This window comes from Pituophis catenifer, unplaced genomic scaffold (genome assembly GCF_029215685.1).
Source record: "Pituophis catenifer annectens isolate HBS135680 unplaced genomic scaffold, rPitCat1.0.hap2 SCAF_4, whole genome shotgun sequence".
NCBI classification, from domain to species: Eukaryota; Metazoa; Chordata; class Lepidosauria; order Squamata; family Colubridae; genus Pituophis; species Pituophis catenifer.
Genome location: NW_027256884.1, coordinates 51,578,483 through 51,593,761, shown reverse-complemented (window position 1 = coordinate 51,593,761; position 15,279 = coordinate 51,578,483). Strand labels below are relative to the sequence as shown.

Sequence of the window (15,279 nt, the reverse complement as noted above, 5' to 3'; positions counted from 1 at the left end):
GTTTTCTCCACAATTGTTCTTATTGGGTATAGTTAAGGGTTTTACATTGGGTGAAACAAAGTTGATATTGTATATGATAACAGCAGCGAGATTACTGATAGGTCAATATTGGAAAAATGAAGCTATGCCCACTATTGAAGAATGGACTTTGAAGATGGCCAGTTTTGCAGAGATGGTGAAGATTTCAGCATATCTAAAAGACCAGACACAAGAGACTTATGTATGGGAGTGGAAAAAGTGGATAGATTATGTGCAGAATAAATATCAAACTAGGAAATATCAGATAGCTTTTAACTGAATGTATTATATAGTGATAGAATAATTGAATTTAGTGAAGATGTGAAAAATACACAGGGGGTGGAGGGGTTCAAGTTTTATAAAATGTGATTTTGATTTGGATTAAATTTTGTGGAAGTCCTGGGGAGAGGGGAGGGTTGGGGGGGTTAGGGGGGGTCAGGGAGGGTTGGGGGGGGAAACTGGGGAGAAAATGTAATTGTAAAACTTTTTCAATTAATATATATATATATATATATCAATTTTCTTACTTCTTCGTAGGGTCTATAAGAACTGAAGCTACTTTAATAACAAAAGCCAGTTAATAGGTCATAATAATGCTTATGAAAGGACCATATGTCTATTTCTGATTAATATATATATGATTTGACAGTGTATATTAAGTTATTTTGTTAATGGATTATGTAATAAAAAAGACTAAAATGAATTTTTGTGCTTTCAAATGTATGTATAGTCAATATTTAAATACTATTAAATATTTATATTTATTCATATTTATATGTCTGCCCATTTAACAAAAAGCAACTCAATAAGAGTAAGGCTGGGGCCGAAGCCTAGAAAACCTAGGAGGCGCTTTGCCACCCCATCTGCCACTGTGCACAAAAGACGGCTCCGAACAACCCAGCACCAAAGCTCTCCTCGCTTATCCCAGAGCCAAAGAGGTAGTACTGCAGGCTACTTCAGCTGACTGCTATCTGCAGTTCAGCAGTTCAAATCTCACCGGCTCCAGGTTGACTCAGCCTCCCATTCTTCGAGGTGGGTAAAATGAGGACCCAGATTGTTGGGGGCAATATGCTGACTCTATAAACTGCTTAGAGAATGCTATAAAAGCACTATGAAGTGGCATATAAGTCTAAGTGCTATTGCTATTGTCTAATGTTTACATCCAACCCCTCTGCAGTTCTTTACTATGAATTCAGAACCCGGCACCTCCTCTTCAGGCAAGCGGGTGGCAGGGAGGCCAGGCACTCCCACATTCCACCCTGACCGGGTGGGTGGGCAAGCCAGGGCTGGCTGGCAGAGGGGCAATGCGGGCGGTGCAGCCTCGCAGTCCCTGGCCACCTCCACCTGCTGGAAACCATGGCAAGCAAGGCCCAGCAGCTGTGGAAAGTCAGCGAGATTATGCGATGCAGGTGGTGGCCAGCTGGGAAAGCCGAACCGCTGCCCAGCCCAGAGCTGCTGCTGGGGGTGAGTGAGGCGGGGGCTGCGGGGCGTGCCTGGCTTGAAGTTCCCAGCCCTTTTTTTGTAAATCTGGCTGACTCGCAAGGTGGCGGCGGTGGCTGTGCTGTCCTTGATGACGTCATTGCCATGCGACTGCCTCTCAGCTGTTCGGCGGCTGTGCAGCTTTCTCCCACCATGGCAGCTTCTCCAGGTGCCTCTGTTACAGCTCCACTGCCTGGAAAAGTGAGCTTCGGAATGACAGCGGGGCTGGTAGCTCCCAGGGTCCAGACAGCTTCCTGGATGTTCCCGGGGGTGGCGACTGGGCTGGTGGCTGGCCAGAGGTCTCAGGGGTTGGCTCCCTGCTGAATGACAGTTCCAGACTAGCCGGCACACCGGAGCTGATAATTACTTTAAATCGGAAGCTACCTAAGGGGCAGTTAAACACAGTTTTCCACTCATCTCCCTCTTTGATACGGACTCAGTAGAACACTTCTTAGGGGTTGAGTTTTGTAAACACCTTTCCTTTAGCTAGGTGACCCAGCATGTATTTCATGAGGGGTAGGGGGTAGATGTTTTGTACACACACTGTATTTATTCCTTTAAAGTCCACACAAAGTCTCATCCCCCATTTTTTTTTTTAATTTGATTTATATGCCGCCCTTCTCCGGAGACTCAGGGCGGCTTACAATGTGCTCAGCAATAGCCTTCATCCTTTTGTATATTTATACAAAGTCAGCTTATTGCCCCCACAACTGGGTCCTCAATTTACCTACCTTAGAAAGGATGGAAGGCTGAGTCAACCTCAATTTTTCTTTTCTTTGAAGGATACTGGGACGGCCACTCTGGATTTTGCTGGTTGTATGAAGCCTCTAGCTAGGTTATAGTCAATGTATTCCCTCAGTTCTTTCATTTCTTCGGGTGTCATGGAATACATTTTTGGTTTAGGCAGTTTTGCCCCCTCCACTATTTCTATCGCAGAGCCTGTGGGTCAGTGATGAGGTAGGACGATGCAGTCCTCCTCACTGAATACATCAGCATGGTCTCTGTAGTCCCTGGGATCAGAGGGGTTCCTGGAGGCTGTTTGGATAACGCCGCTGATGCCTCCTCTCTGCTAGCATTTAATTGTTGTGGATTACTTGGCTCATTTGGTGGGTTTAGAAGTGGCTTGGGGCTGAGAGCTAGCTTAAGTTTCCAATGATTGAGGGACACCACTTATCTAGCCAGGCAAGGCCCAATATGACTGATTCAGTCATTTTTGGCACCACTGTAAAGTGAATTAGCTCCCAATGCTGTCCCATCTCAAGTTTCAACTCTTTGGTAACCTCTGAGGCTGGGTGTCCCCCTATCACTGACCCATCAACTTGCTTGAACCGAATGGGGGCTCTCAGCGGTTTAGTTTTAATGCCCAATTTGCCCACTGTGGCTAGGCTGATGAGGCAGCATGTGCAGCCAATGTCTATTATTGTCTCTATGTCCCCCTGGGCCCCTGTCCGGGGCAGTTATCTTTGCTTTAATTAGAAAAGGTCGGATGGCTTCACTTACTACCAGGTCCTTGTCCCCTCTGTCTGCGTCTTGTATTATTGGCCCATCTGAGGACGGAGTTCTGCCCTCGCCCATGGGATGGTGGGAGGGGACCTCCATGGCTTGGCAGACAAATTTGTCTTTCTCAACTGGCTTCCTCGGGACTCTCCTCAGCTTGGCTGGGGCAGGCACTCTCACTTGAGGAACCGGGGCTGGTGCGAGGCAGTCGGAGGCTCGATGGTCCTGTTGCCCACAACAGAAGCACTTGATGGGGTTGGTTGCGGTCGCCTTAGGACATTCCTTTTTTTTTTTTTTATTGCAAAAGTTTTACAATTACATTTTCACCCCTTTTTTCCCCCCCACCTCCCCCCCAAACTTCCCAACCTCCCTAACCCTCCCTAACCCTCCCCTCCCCCCAGACTTCCCTATAATATACTCATACTCATAAAGAACCCTAATATAACACTTATATATAAACTTGAACCCCTCCCTCCCCTGTATAATTTTTCTCTTTATCTCATTACATTAAAAAATTTCTAGTACATTATTTTCAAATAAATGCTATTTGATACTTTCTAGTTTGATATTTGTTCTGAACATATTCTATCCACCTTTTCCATTCCCACTCATAAGTCTCTTGTGAACAGTCTTTTAAATATGCTGAAATCTTCGCCATCTCTGCAAAACTGGCCATCTTCAAAGTCCATTCCTCAATTGTGGGCAAAGCTTCATTCTTCCAATATTTACCTATCAACAATCTTGCTGCTGTTATCATATACAATATCAATTTTGTTTCACCCGATGTAAAACCCTGAACTATACCCAATAAAAACAGTTGTGGAGAAAATTGAATTTTTTTCTTCAAAACATTCTGCATGACCCACCAAATTTTTATCCAAAAAGCCTTAACTTTCCTACAGGTCCACCAAACATGATAATACGTAGCATCCAAACATTCACATCTCCAACATTTTGGCTGAACATTAGGGTACATACATGACAACTTTTTGGGGTCTAAATGCCATCTATAAAACATTTTGTAAAAATTTTCCCTCAGGTTCTGCGACTGTGTAAATTTAACATTCTGAACCCAAATTTTTTCCCATGTTTCCAGCATCACTGGTTCTTCAAAATTCTGTGCCCACTTAATCATACAGTCTTTAACTAATTCAGTTTCTGAATCTCTTTCTAGCAAAACATTATAAAGCCTTTTGATATGCATTGGACCTTTCTCTCTTATATGTCTAACCAATTCTTCCTCATGCAACATAATACCAGTTTTTTGGTCCTCTTTCCATCTCAATTGTAATTGATTATATTGTAACCAAGTTAAATTAATCCCTTCATCCAACAGTGTCTGCAATGTCTTCAGCTGCCATCTGCCCGCATCTGTAAAAAGAACCTCTTTATATAAAAACCCCCCGAGTGACATTATATTTGTATTCCACAAAGTATGACCAAGATCCAGCCATAACGGTATTTTATAATCCCATTTGAGTCGGTGCTTCTTCCAAACTCTCATCAAAGAATCTCTAAGTATATGACTTTTGAATACTTTATCTACTTTGTCGTCGTAAAATAAGTAAGCATGCCATCCAAATTCAAGATCAAAACTTTCTGCATTCAATATTCCAGTCTTTTTCCTTCCAAACCAATCACTTGTTAAAGTTAAAGCTGCTGCATCATAATATAGCTGTAGGTTTGGAAGTTTAAGACCTCCTCTTTCTGGAACATCTTGCATAATTTTCAATTTCACTCTCGGCTTCTTCTCGTTCCAGACAAACTTATTCACTCCAGATTGCCAAACTTTCAATTGTTTATCACTTTTAAGCACCGGAATCATTTGGAACAAAAAAAGAAATCTTGGCAAAATGTTCATCTTAACTGCTGCTATTCTTCCAAGTAAAGACAGCTGCAGTTTTTTCCAAGTCTCCATGTCTTTCTGCGCCTCTCGCCACAACACCTCATAGTTATTTTGAAACAATTTCATGTTTGATTCTGCAACCTGAACTCCTAGATATTTTACCTTAGGTACAGTCTCAAAACCTGCCCTCCTTTCAAGCTCATATTTACGATCTTGTGTCATATTTTTAACTATCATTTTAGTCTTTTTTGGATTCAGTCTAAAACCTGAAACTTTACCATAGTCTTGTATAATGTCCTTCATCAGGATTATTGATTCCATTGGTTGTGATAGGGTAACAACCAGATCATCTGCAAATGCCTTTATTCTGTAATCCTCTTGCCTAATCATTATTCCTTTCAAGATATTAGAGTCCCGTATTGTATTTAACAAGACTTCTAGTGTTAGAATAAATAAAAGTGGGGACAACGGACATCCCTGTCTTGTTCCTTTTTCAATTTTAAACTCTGTTGTCAAACTTCCATTAATGATGATCTGTGCCTTTTGCTCTTGGTAAATTGCTGAAATCGCCTGTATAAATTGATCCCCAAAATCCATCTTTTTTAAAGTCTTTAGTAGAAAATTCCAATCCACTCTATCAAAGGCCTTCTCTGCATCCAAAAAGACCAGCACTGCAGGAATCTGTTTATTCTTCTCAAGATATTCCAATAAATCTATTACTTGCCTTACATTGTCCTTCATGTGTCTGCCCTCGATAAATCCCGCTTGGTCCTCATGAATCACCTTTTGGATTACTGGCATCAACCTGTTGGCTAATACTTTCGCATAGATTTTATAATCTGTATTCAAAAGAGATATTGGTCTATAATTCTCTGGTTTTTTAGGACCGACTTGTTCTTTTGGTATCAAAGATATGTAAGCTGTTGTCCATGATGGGGGTATTTTACCCCCTTGTTGAATATTGCAAAATAAATCTCTAAGTTGTTCCACCATTTCAGCTTGCAAAGTTTTGTAATACACTGCAGTCAAACCATCCGTACCAGGAGCTTTGGCTGTTTTTAACTGTTTAATTGCTACTATTATCTCCTCCTCTGTTATAGGATAATTCATTCTTTCCTTTTGTTGATCAGTAATTTTTGTAACTCTTTTATCGTTTAAATATTTTTCTATAAGTCCATTCTGCATCTCCTCCTTGGCATATAATTTGGTATAATAGTCCACAAAAGCTTCTTTAATTAATTTTTGTTGAAAAATTTCTTTCCCTCCAATATCAATACTATCTATAGTCCGTATACTTTGTTTTTTCCTCAATGTGTAAGCCAACCATCTGCCCGGTTTATTAGCGTTACAAAATGTATTATGCTTCGCATATTGTAAGTTTGTTGCAACTTGTTCCGCCATAAGCATTTGAAATTGGTCTTTCAAAAGTTTTATAGCACTGCTTATTCTTTCATCTGTTGGATTTTTAATAAGTAACTGTTCTTTATTCTTTATTTCTATTTCCAATTCAGATCTTTTCTTTTGTCGAAACAGTCTATGTTTAGAGTTCATGTAGATAAGTACCCCTCTCATATAAGCTTTACTTGCGTCCCAGACAATTTCAATTGGGGTACCTTTATTCAGATTTATTTCAAAAAATTCTTTCAAATGCTTTTTAAGTTCTGTTGTATTTTTTTCATATCTAAACAAGTTCTCATTTAATCTCCAGGAACGTCTCTCAACCTTATCCATCTCAATTTCTATCCATACTGGGCTATGGTCAGTCAAAGTTCTTGGAAAAATCTTTGTTCTTTTTGTCTTGACAAGTAAATCTTCTGACAACAAGATAAAGTCAATCCTAGAGAAGGATCTGTGTCTATCAGAAAAGAAAGTGTAGTCCAGTTCTTTTGGATTATGTATTCTCCAAACATCTTTTAGTTCCATATCTTCTTTCATGTCAAAAAAGGTCTGTGGTAGTCTGATTCTAGACTTTGCCAAACTCTTTTTATCTAATTTAGAATCAATTACTCCATTCCAGTCTCCCATAATTAAAATAGATCTATAATCCCATTGCAGTATTTTGGTATGTAGCATCTTGTAGAAATAGTCCTGTTGTTGATTGGGAGCATAAATTCCAATCAAAAGAATTTGGCCCTTTGCCGTAAGCAATTCAATTGCTACAAACCTACCATCTTCATCTGTTTCTATAACTTTAGCTGTTAATTTTTTATTTACATAGATAACCACACCATTCTTTTTTTGCGAAGTTGAGGATATAAAATGTGTTCCTAGTTTGGAGTTTATCAGATATTTTTGATCTTGAGTTGTGATATGCGTTTCTTGTAAACAAATTATATCATTATTAAATTGTTTCAAATATGTAAATAATTTCTTCCTTTTCTGTGCTGAATTCAACCCATTAACATTCCAAGATAAACACTTAAAGGTCATCAGCCTCTTTTCGGAGCACAGAGCAAAATACTTGAAGGTCATCCGAAAGCTTCGATTTCGCTCCTCCCATAGCTCCAATCTCTTGTGCAGTACTCTTAACTGCCTCCTTGTCTTGTCTTTCCTGTTGTTGTTGTTGCTTTTGTTTAAGTAACTTGGATTGAGCTCTAGTTATACGTTGATCCTTAACTTCAATCATCCAAACCGAGTCCAAAATTGGAGAAGATTCCAGCAAGGGCTCATCCAAAAAACCTCCTTCTGCACCTTGCACTCCTTCTAATTCCTGCTTGGACTGTTCTTGCAATTCTCGTTGAGGTTGCTTCTCTTCACTCTCTTTAATCTCCAAAACTGTAGATGTACGTGGAGATGGTGTTCTTTCCTTAAGAATAGTAGTATAAAAGTGTTGTGCCTTCTCCACGGTATTCAAACGGCATCTTTCTCCCTTGTATCTGAAAATTATCCCAACTGGTGCATCCCACCGGAAGGGTATCTGTAAATTTTGCAATTCCTTAACAAGAAAGCCAAATTCTTTTCTAGCTTTCAGCATTTTAGGAGGCAATTCTTTATAAATTCCAATTCGTGAGCCCCCCACTTGTACAGAAGTGTAAAAAGATTTTTGCAGGATATCGTTTCTTATTTCTCTTTCTGTAAAATATATGACCACATCTCTAGGTAGTTGTCTTTGTCTGGCCACCCAAGAGTTCACTCTGTAAATTTTGTCTATTTTATGAAAAACCACATCAGGATTAACTTGTAGAATCTTGGCCAGGGCCTCAGAACAAACTTGTCTCAAATCCTGTCTTTCCTCCTCTCGAATTCCCCGAAGCCGTATAGCGAACTCCATTGCCCTGAATTGTATCATAACAATCTCGTCTTCAACTCTCTGCATTTTATTGTCAACATCAGCAATTTTATAATCATTGTCTTTCATCTTAACATTAACTTCTGATTTAAGTTCTTCAACTTTAAAATCAACTTTCCCAATAAATTCTGCCAGGCCAGATGCCACTTCTGATATTTTTTTGGTCACCTTGTTTTGATTCTGTTTCACCATATCTTTAACTTCATTAATTTCCTGCATAAATTCCTGGTGTGATTTTTGAAGTTTATCATCTATCCCCTGATGTGATTTTTGAAGTTTGTCATCTATCTCCTGTTGAGATTTTTGAAATTTATCATCCAAAGTTTTAGAAATAAATTCTTTTAAATCTCCCACATCAAATTCTTTTTTCTGAGTCTGTAACTGTTGAGCAGGGGGAAGTTGCGTTTCATGTTTGTGTGTGGGGGATCCCCCCCTATTGCCTTCCCTTCCTGCTTCTTTGAAGCCATCCTGCCACGTGATCTAGTTTTTCTAAAAAGGGAAGTTCCTTTTCCTTTCCCTCCTGCACAAAGACTTCTAAAAAAGTCCCCCAGATTTGATCAAATAGAAGTTGAAGTAAAGCAAAGTCAAATATTGAAAGGGAGAAATTTTCCAATTGTTTCTCTTATAACAAACAAAGCAACTTTGTAGCAACTTGGAAACTTTGTAACAAAGCAGAATAACTTCACCAATCCACACTCGCTGGCTCGTTAACTCTGAGATTAAGCGCCATGTTTTTTCAAAGCACTCTCACTCATTCGCATTTTCTCAAATTGAAAAGTCAACAAAGCGCTAATACTTGGGACCTTAGGACATTCCTTAATCTGTCGGGGAGTGGTGTGGCTTCCGAGTTTCCTCTGGGGCTCTACGATGCTATCTCAACTCGTTATCCATTGCGATTGTCATTCTGTACCATTCAAGGATTCAATCTGACACTCCGCGGCACAGGCATATTTTTTAGTAGTTCCTCATTGATGTATTCCTTGAAGTGCACTAGGTTCCTTTCAGGCCAGTATCTCAGTTTACCAGTTTGGCAGTGGAATTCTTGCACAACTTCTTTTGCTGGGTGTCTTTTTTGCCTGATCAATTTGATTTCTGCTTTCACCTCCTGGGATTGGGAGGAATCCTCGAATCGCGCCTGGAGTTCTCGCAGTAAGTCATTGACGTTCTCCAACTCTGGTGCTCCCTCATCATGGAGTTGGGTGAATCACTCAGATGCCTCCTCTTCCAGATTGTCTCCTAGGACAGACACAATGTCCCTGTCATCATGGAATTAATCCCCATACTGATCAATGTAGGACCAAGCTCAATTCAGAAAAGCAAGCTTTCCCAAGGTCCCATTGAACATCATTTTGAATGGTGTCGGGATGTGGGCTCGGGCTGGCTGCTGCTGCTGCAGTGACAGACCTAGGGCTGGAGCCACCTGGACGTGCTCCTGAACCCAGCCACGGCAGGGTTCAATGCCCAGCCGGGGGGGGTATCTGATCAACCGGAGGGAGACGTTGTTAGGGAAGAGGACTTGTTCCCCAATGATGCCTCTGTGTGCTCCTCCACCTGCCAGTCTCCCTGTGGATTGGTGGAAGCTGCAAACAGCTAACCGGCCATGCTTCTATGGCAATAGATCGGCCCCTTCTTGGGGGACTTATTTCACCCAGTAGTTGTGTCAGGGTTGATGGACTAGAAGCTTGAGCAGCTCAGTCCCTTCTGGGTGGTATTTGCCATGCTGGTTGGTCATGAGCTTCGCGGCTGATGTTAAGTTGTCCCAATTGGTCGGACAGCCCCTCAAACTTATGGCTGCACATCACTGTCTGGTACTGCCACTCTGTGGCTTCGTTCAGGTCAGTGGGGCCAGTCAATGTCCACTCTAGTATAGTTGCTTGAGATTCCTGGGAAGTGGTTAAAGAGCAGTTGATCAGCAGGTCGGGAAACACCACTTGCCCAAGCAGGTCCTTCTCCATCAGCTGGATCCCCCCTCCAGTTGTCAGTCGACCAGGGTCTTGGGACATGCACTCATCTGGCATGCGATGTCCTCTACCACAGCAGTCACTTGCAGGGTTTCCATAGGGATCGGTAGCTTCTGGCAAGGCCCTCCACAAAGCTTGCACTCACGGGCTGGCTCCTTCTCCATTTGGTTCTCCTTCTCCAAAATGGTTTCTTCTCCATTTTCCCTGAGTCTCATCTGCTGCCTGGTTGAGTAGATCAGGGAAGCAGCTAGGTCTCAAGACTCTGGATAGCGATCCTCGTCAGGGGTTCATGGGTTGTTTCTTTTTAAAGCAGATCCAGAATATTGTCAAGCCTCCAAGTAACATGCCCCCAATAAGAACAGTCCAAGGCAGTCTTTTTACTAGGAACATATCAAATTGGCAAGGTCTTGGGGTAATTCTGGATCTGGCCAGCCTCCGGAATTACACCCAATATATATATTAAAAGTTAGAAGCATCCTCTCCAGAGTCACATTCTCCAATCAGTTCATCGTCCATCAGTCCGGTGACTCCAAACTCCACCTTCCACTATCTGCAGCCACTTTCACTGTTCTCATGGGAAAGAATCAGTGGTGGGTTTCAAAATTTTTTACTACCGGTTCTGTGGGGTGTGGCTTGGTGGGTGTAACATGGCTTGGTGGGCGTGGCAGGGGAAGGATACTGCAAAATCCCCATTTCCTCCTGATCAGCTGGGAGGCAGAGAATAGATGGGGGCAGGGCCAGTCAGAGGTGGTACTTACCAGTTCTACAAACTACTCAAAATTTCCACTACTGGTTCTCCAGAACTGGTCAGAATCTGCTGAAACTCACCTCTGGAAAGAATGCCACCTAGCCATAACAATCCCTTTATCTCTCCTACCCCCGTTCTTGCTACCAGATGTTGTGAGCCTGAAGCACTGTTAATCCCCATACAGCATATTGAAAGAAGTAGGAAAGAATATGCATAAGAAATAACTACAATTAAAAATGGCTACGCATATTTCAGCTTCAGGGTTGACAGCACCTACATACCACAAATGGTGTTTTTAAAATGTTTTAAATTATTTTAAAAGGGTTAGAGAAATGCCAAAAGAAAATAAAGGGTTGCAGGCTACATAAATTAGCTTTTTTTTAAAAAAAATAGCTCTTTGACCATCTTCAGAGCTGAAGAGTGTTTCCATGTTTCTAGGACAGAAATCTTATAGCCCCTACATTCCTAGTAACTATAGGATTCACAGGATTTGTCCCCTGAAGATCTGAAAGTGAACCTTCCCCCACCCACATGACTTCAGAAATTATTCTCCTCCCCTCCCCTCCCCTCCCATCTTCTCTTCTTTGTAGTAGGGTCCAGCTTCTCTATAGCACTTTCCTCCATTCATTCATTTAGCCACTTTTTGGAAGTTACTTCTTTCAGGAAGAATTATAACAGTTCAAGAGCAAAATATATTTTATTTGTGGTGCATGAAAACCACAGTCATTTTTAAAAACATAAAAACAGCCAAGGAAAAACAGGGTTTAAGAGAAGTAATTCCAGGAAGCCAAACTGAACAATGCATTGATTCTATTGCTGAGTACAATTAAAGTGCCAAGATAATTGGGGTGTGTAGATCTCTCTTTAGTGAGTTCATCTCAGTATCTTGCAGGGGCTGGAGAAACTCTTCAGTGAGGAACTGCTGCCATGTCTACATCTGTTTTCTTAATTCAGAAAAAAGGACATACTAAAAGTGATAAGATGTACTGTATTTTTCGGACTATAAGACGCTCCTGACTATAAGACACACATTAGCTTTAGAGGAGGAAAACAAGGGGGGAAAACATCTGCCTCTGCCTCCACTGCCCATTCACCGCCACTATTGCCCATTCACCGCAGCCTGTTCACCGTGGCCCTTCACCACCTATGTCTGCGAATGGGCGATGGCAATAGGCGGTGGCGATTCCCACCACCCAGAACAGCTGATGAAAATCAATACAACTTGAAGACACCAGTTTAGGAAAAACAATATCTGCAACTTGTATAAGAAAAATCTGTTTATGAAGAAGAGTTTCAAAAGAATAAAATTAAAATATGACATCATTTAAATCACATTATTCCTTAAGTCATCTTGACCAGTCTATATTTTTATTTCTCATTAACAAATTTGCCATGTTTTATAAAACATAAATATATAAAGAAGAAGGGCTCTCTCCAACTAGTTGGTTCTTCAGGAAAGCTGATAATTGTAACTAAATTTATGTACTATATGGAAAGCCTCCAGAAATTCATTGAAGTCAATGCTACCGTCTTTATTAAAATCCATGGTGCGAGCTAAACTGTCAATGGATTCATCACTCACATCATTCTTCACATGTGCATTAAAGAGTTTCCATGTTTGGCGGAATTCATCAGCAGAAATAAGGCCTAAACAAAGGGGAAACTGGTGTTACAAAAAGCACTGCAAATTTGCATAAAGGATCTATATACTGTATGTTAATTCTATATGAGAATGGTATTACAATTGAGGAGTCTGAAGAAAACAATGTAGAACTTGAAGCTACATCAGTTGCACATGTTACTGGTCTATGCCTGGTGTGATTTCAAAAGCTGGTTATAGACTTTAAAACTATATAAAGCATAGGACCTTAGCACTATAGCAATAGCACTTAGACTTATATACCGTTTCACAGTGCTTTACAGCCCTCCCTAAATGGTTTACAATGTCAGCATATTGCCCCTAACAATCTGGATCCTCATTTTACTGACATCGGAAGGATGAAGACTGAGTCAACCTTGAGACTTGAACTGCCGAACTGCTGGCAACCAGCAGTCAGCAGAAGTAGCCTGCAGTAATGCATGCTAATCACTGTACCACCATGGATCTTCCTACCTTCCTACCTACTGTATTTTTCGGAGTATAAGACACAGTTTTCCTAAACGAGGGTGGAAATGTTGGTGCGTCTTATACTCGGAATACAGCCATTTTTGGCCTCCTGAAGCCCCGTCCTGCTCGTCCCATTTTTGTGAAAAATGGGCCCGTTTTTCGCAAAAACAAGGTGCACAGAAGGTTTGGGAGGCCTGCAGAGTGCTCCTGGGGTTTGGGGAGGGCAAAAACACCTGTTTTTGTGAATAATGGGCCCATTTTTCACAAAAACTGGGATGTTTTTGCCCTCATCGGTCCTCAGGAACACTCTGCAGGCCTCCCAAACCCTCTGTGCAGCCCATTTTTTTGCAAAAATGGGCAAAAAATGGGCCATTTTTGCAAATAGGATGCGCAGAAGGTTTGGGAGGCCTGCAGAGTGTTCCTGGGGGCCAATGAGGGCAAAAACACCCCCGTTTTTTTTTAAAAAAATGGGCCTGTTTTTGCGAAAAACTGGGCACACAGAGGGTTTGGGAGGCCTGCAGAGTGCTCCTGGTGTCCAGGAGCACTTTTTTTTCTTACTTACCTCTTCAAAATCTTGGTGCGTCTTATACACCGGTGCGTCTTATAGTCCGAAAAATACAGTAAATGCAGCTTAGCTTCATATGAATCTGTATAATCCATGTGAATGACTAGAAAGTCTTCTTTCAGAAATAAAATATATCATAACAGAAAAGCTGAGTAGAATTAAATGAAAAAGAGGACTCAGAATTGGGATAATTGATACAGGTGGATTGATAACCAAATTAAAAATGGATGAAAATTAGTATAAAGTTTAAGACATATATATATGTCTTAAAGATTTCACAGAACCAGGGCTGTAGAACAACTTAGTTTACGTAGGTAAAACCTGGCTAGAAAGAATATGCATATATATATATATATACACACCGCTCAAAAACATAAAGGGAACACAAGCAGAAGACATCCAAGATCTGAATGAATGAAATAGCCTTATTAAATATTTTGTTCATTACATACAGTAGTTTTGTGTTCCCTTTAGTTGTTTGAGCAGTGTATAAACTACTGTATGTAAAGAACAAAGTATTTAATAAGGCTATTTCATTCATTCAGATCTTGGATGTCTTCTGCTTGTGTTCCCTTTATTTTTTTGAGCAGTATATTTGGAGTTATAGAATATATAGGAAAAATTAATCTAACCTGTGGGAAAAGTAACACTGTCTGATCGTTTATGTATTGGAATTATGGAAAATGGAAAAACCACAATAAAATATTTTAAAAAAACAAAAAAAAACAGAAAAGCTGAGGCCAAGGGGGAAGGTTGTATATGTAATTATAACATGGAATTCTTCACCCTAAAAAACATGGCTTGGTTTGGCTTTTGCAAATTATTTTTCTGTTATTTTTATTGGATTGTAAGAGATTATTGTTCTACTAAGAATTCTTACAGCTTTGGGAAGTAGCCAAGACAGAATGAGTACAGAAAATTGATGTGACTCTCAGGGCAAAGATTCCATAGCTGCTGTTCAGAGAAGATCCTGGCTGTAAAGAGCCAGTTATGGAACATCTGTGCAGAATAGACTCTACAACATACTAACATGCCCTCTATTGGCACTGTTTGGTTATTATTTTATTTTTAAAAATTCAGTGGAATTTTTGAATACCTAATAAATTATTTTCTGAATGCTGTGCTAATCAGTAGCACAATAAACAAAATAGTCATCAATCAAGGAAATTGCTGTAAGTGCGAGATAGGGACATAAGACACAGGGGTTTTGTTTTGCATCAAGACTAAACACCTTTTTTTTTTTTTGGCTTGTTTGAGCATCATGGTTCATACTGTTGCAATCAAATTACTTTGGGAATCCAACTTGCAAAGACGGAAAAGAAAAAGGAAAAATTTGGCAGGAAGATGTTAACAAGCTTTTGTCTAGAGTCTAGCATCACATGATCAAGAGATATTTACTCTTTTTAGGATAATTAAGTGACTAGATTTAAAAATTTTATTAATCATCTTGTCTCTTATTTTTAGTTATGTATTGTGATTTAACTTCACCCATTAGGTGGAAATAAACAATTGCTGCACATACCCCTCAGTTCAATATTTGACTGCTTTTAATTAAGAAAAGCCAACTTAAAGTATTTTAAGATAACTTAATAAATACAAGCCCCTAATTCATCCTACTATGGTATCTGTAACTCTTCTGGGTTTAGAAACACTACACACTTCATTAGTACATGAAGGCGGAGATGATGTAGTTGCCATTACTGAAACTTGGTGGGATGAAACTCATGACTGGAATGTACTGATGGAAGGATACAAACTATTCAAAAAGA

At 40.3% G+C, this 15,279-nt stretch overlaps 2 protein-coding genes across 6 annotated transcripts in view; one reads left to right on the top strand and one right to left on the bottom strand.

The window, feature by feature from the left end:
* The window catches only part of PHKA2 (phosphorylase kinase regulatory subunit alpha 2), a 311,493-nt gene that overhangs the window by 286,885 nt on the left and 9,329 nt on the right, over nucleotides 1-15,279 (top strand). The window lies entirely within an intron of this gene.
* The window catches only part of PPEF1 (protein phosphatase with EF-hand domain 1), a 120,571-nt gene continuing 117,580 nt past the window's right edge, over nucleotides 12,289-15,279 (bottom strand). The window contains exon 17 of the mRNA XM_070943842.1: nucleotides 12,289-12,485. Coding sequence (XP_070799943.1) covers nucleotides 12,289-12,485 — 197 coding nt within the window. The remainder of the gene's footprint in view (nucleotides 12,486-15,279) is intronic.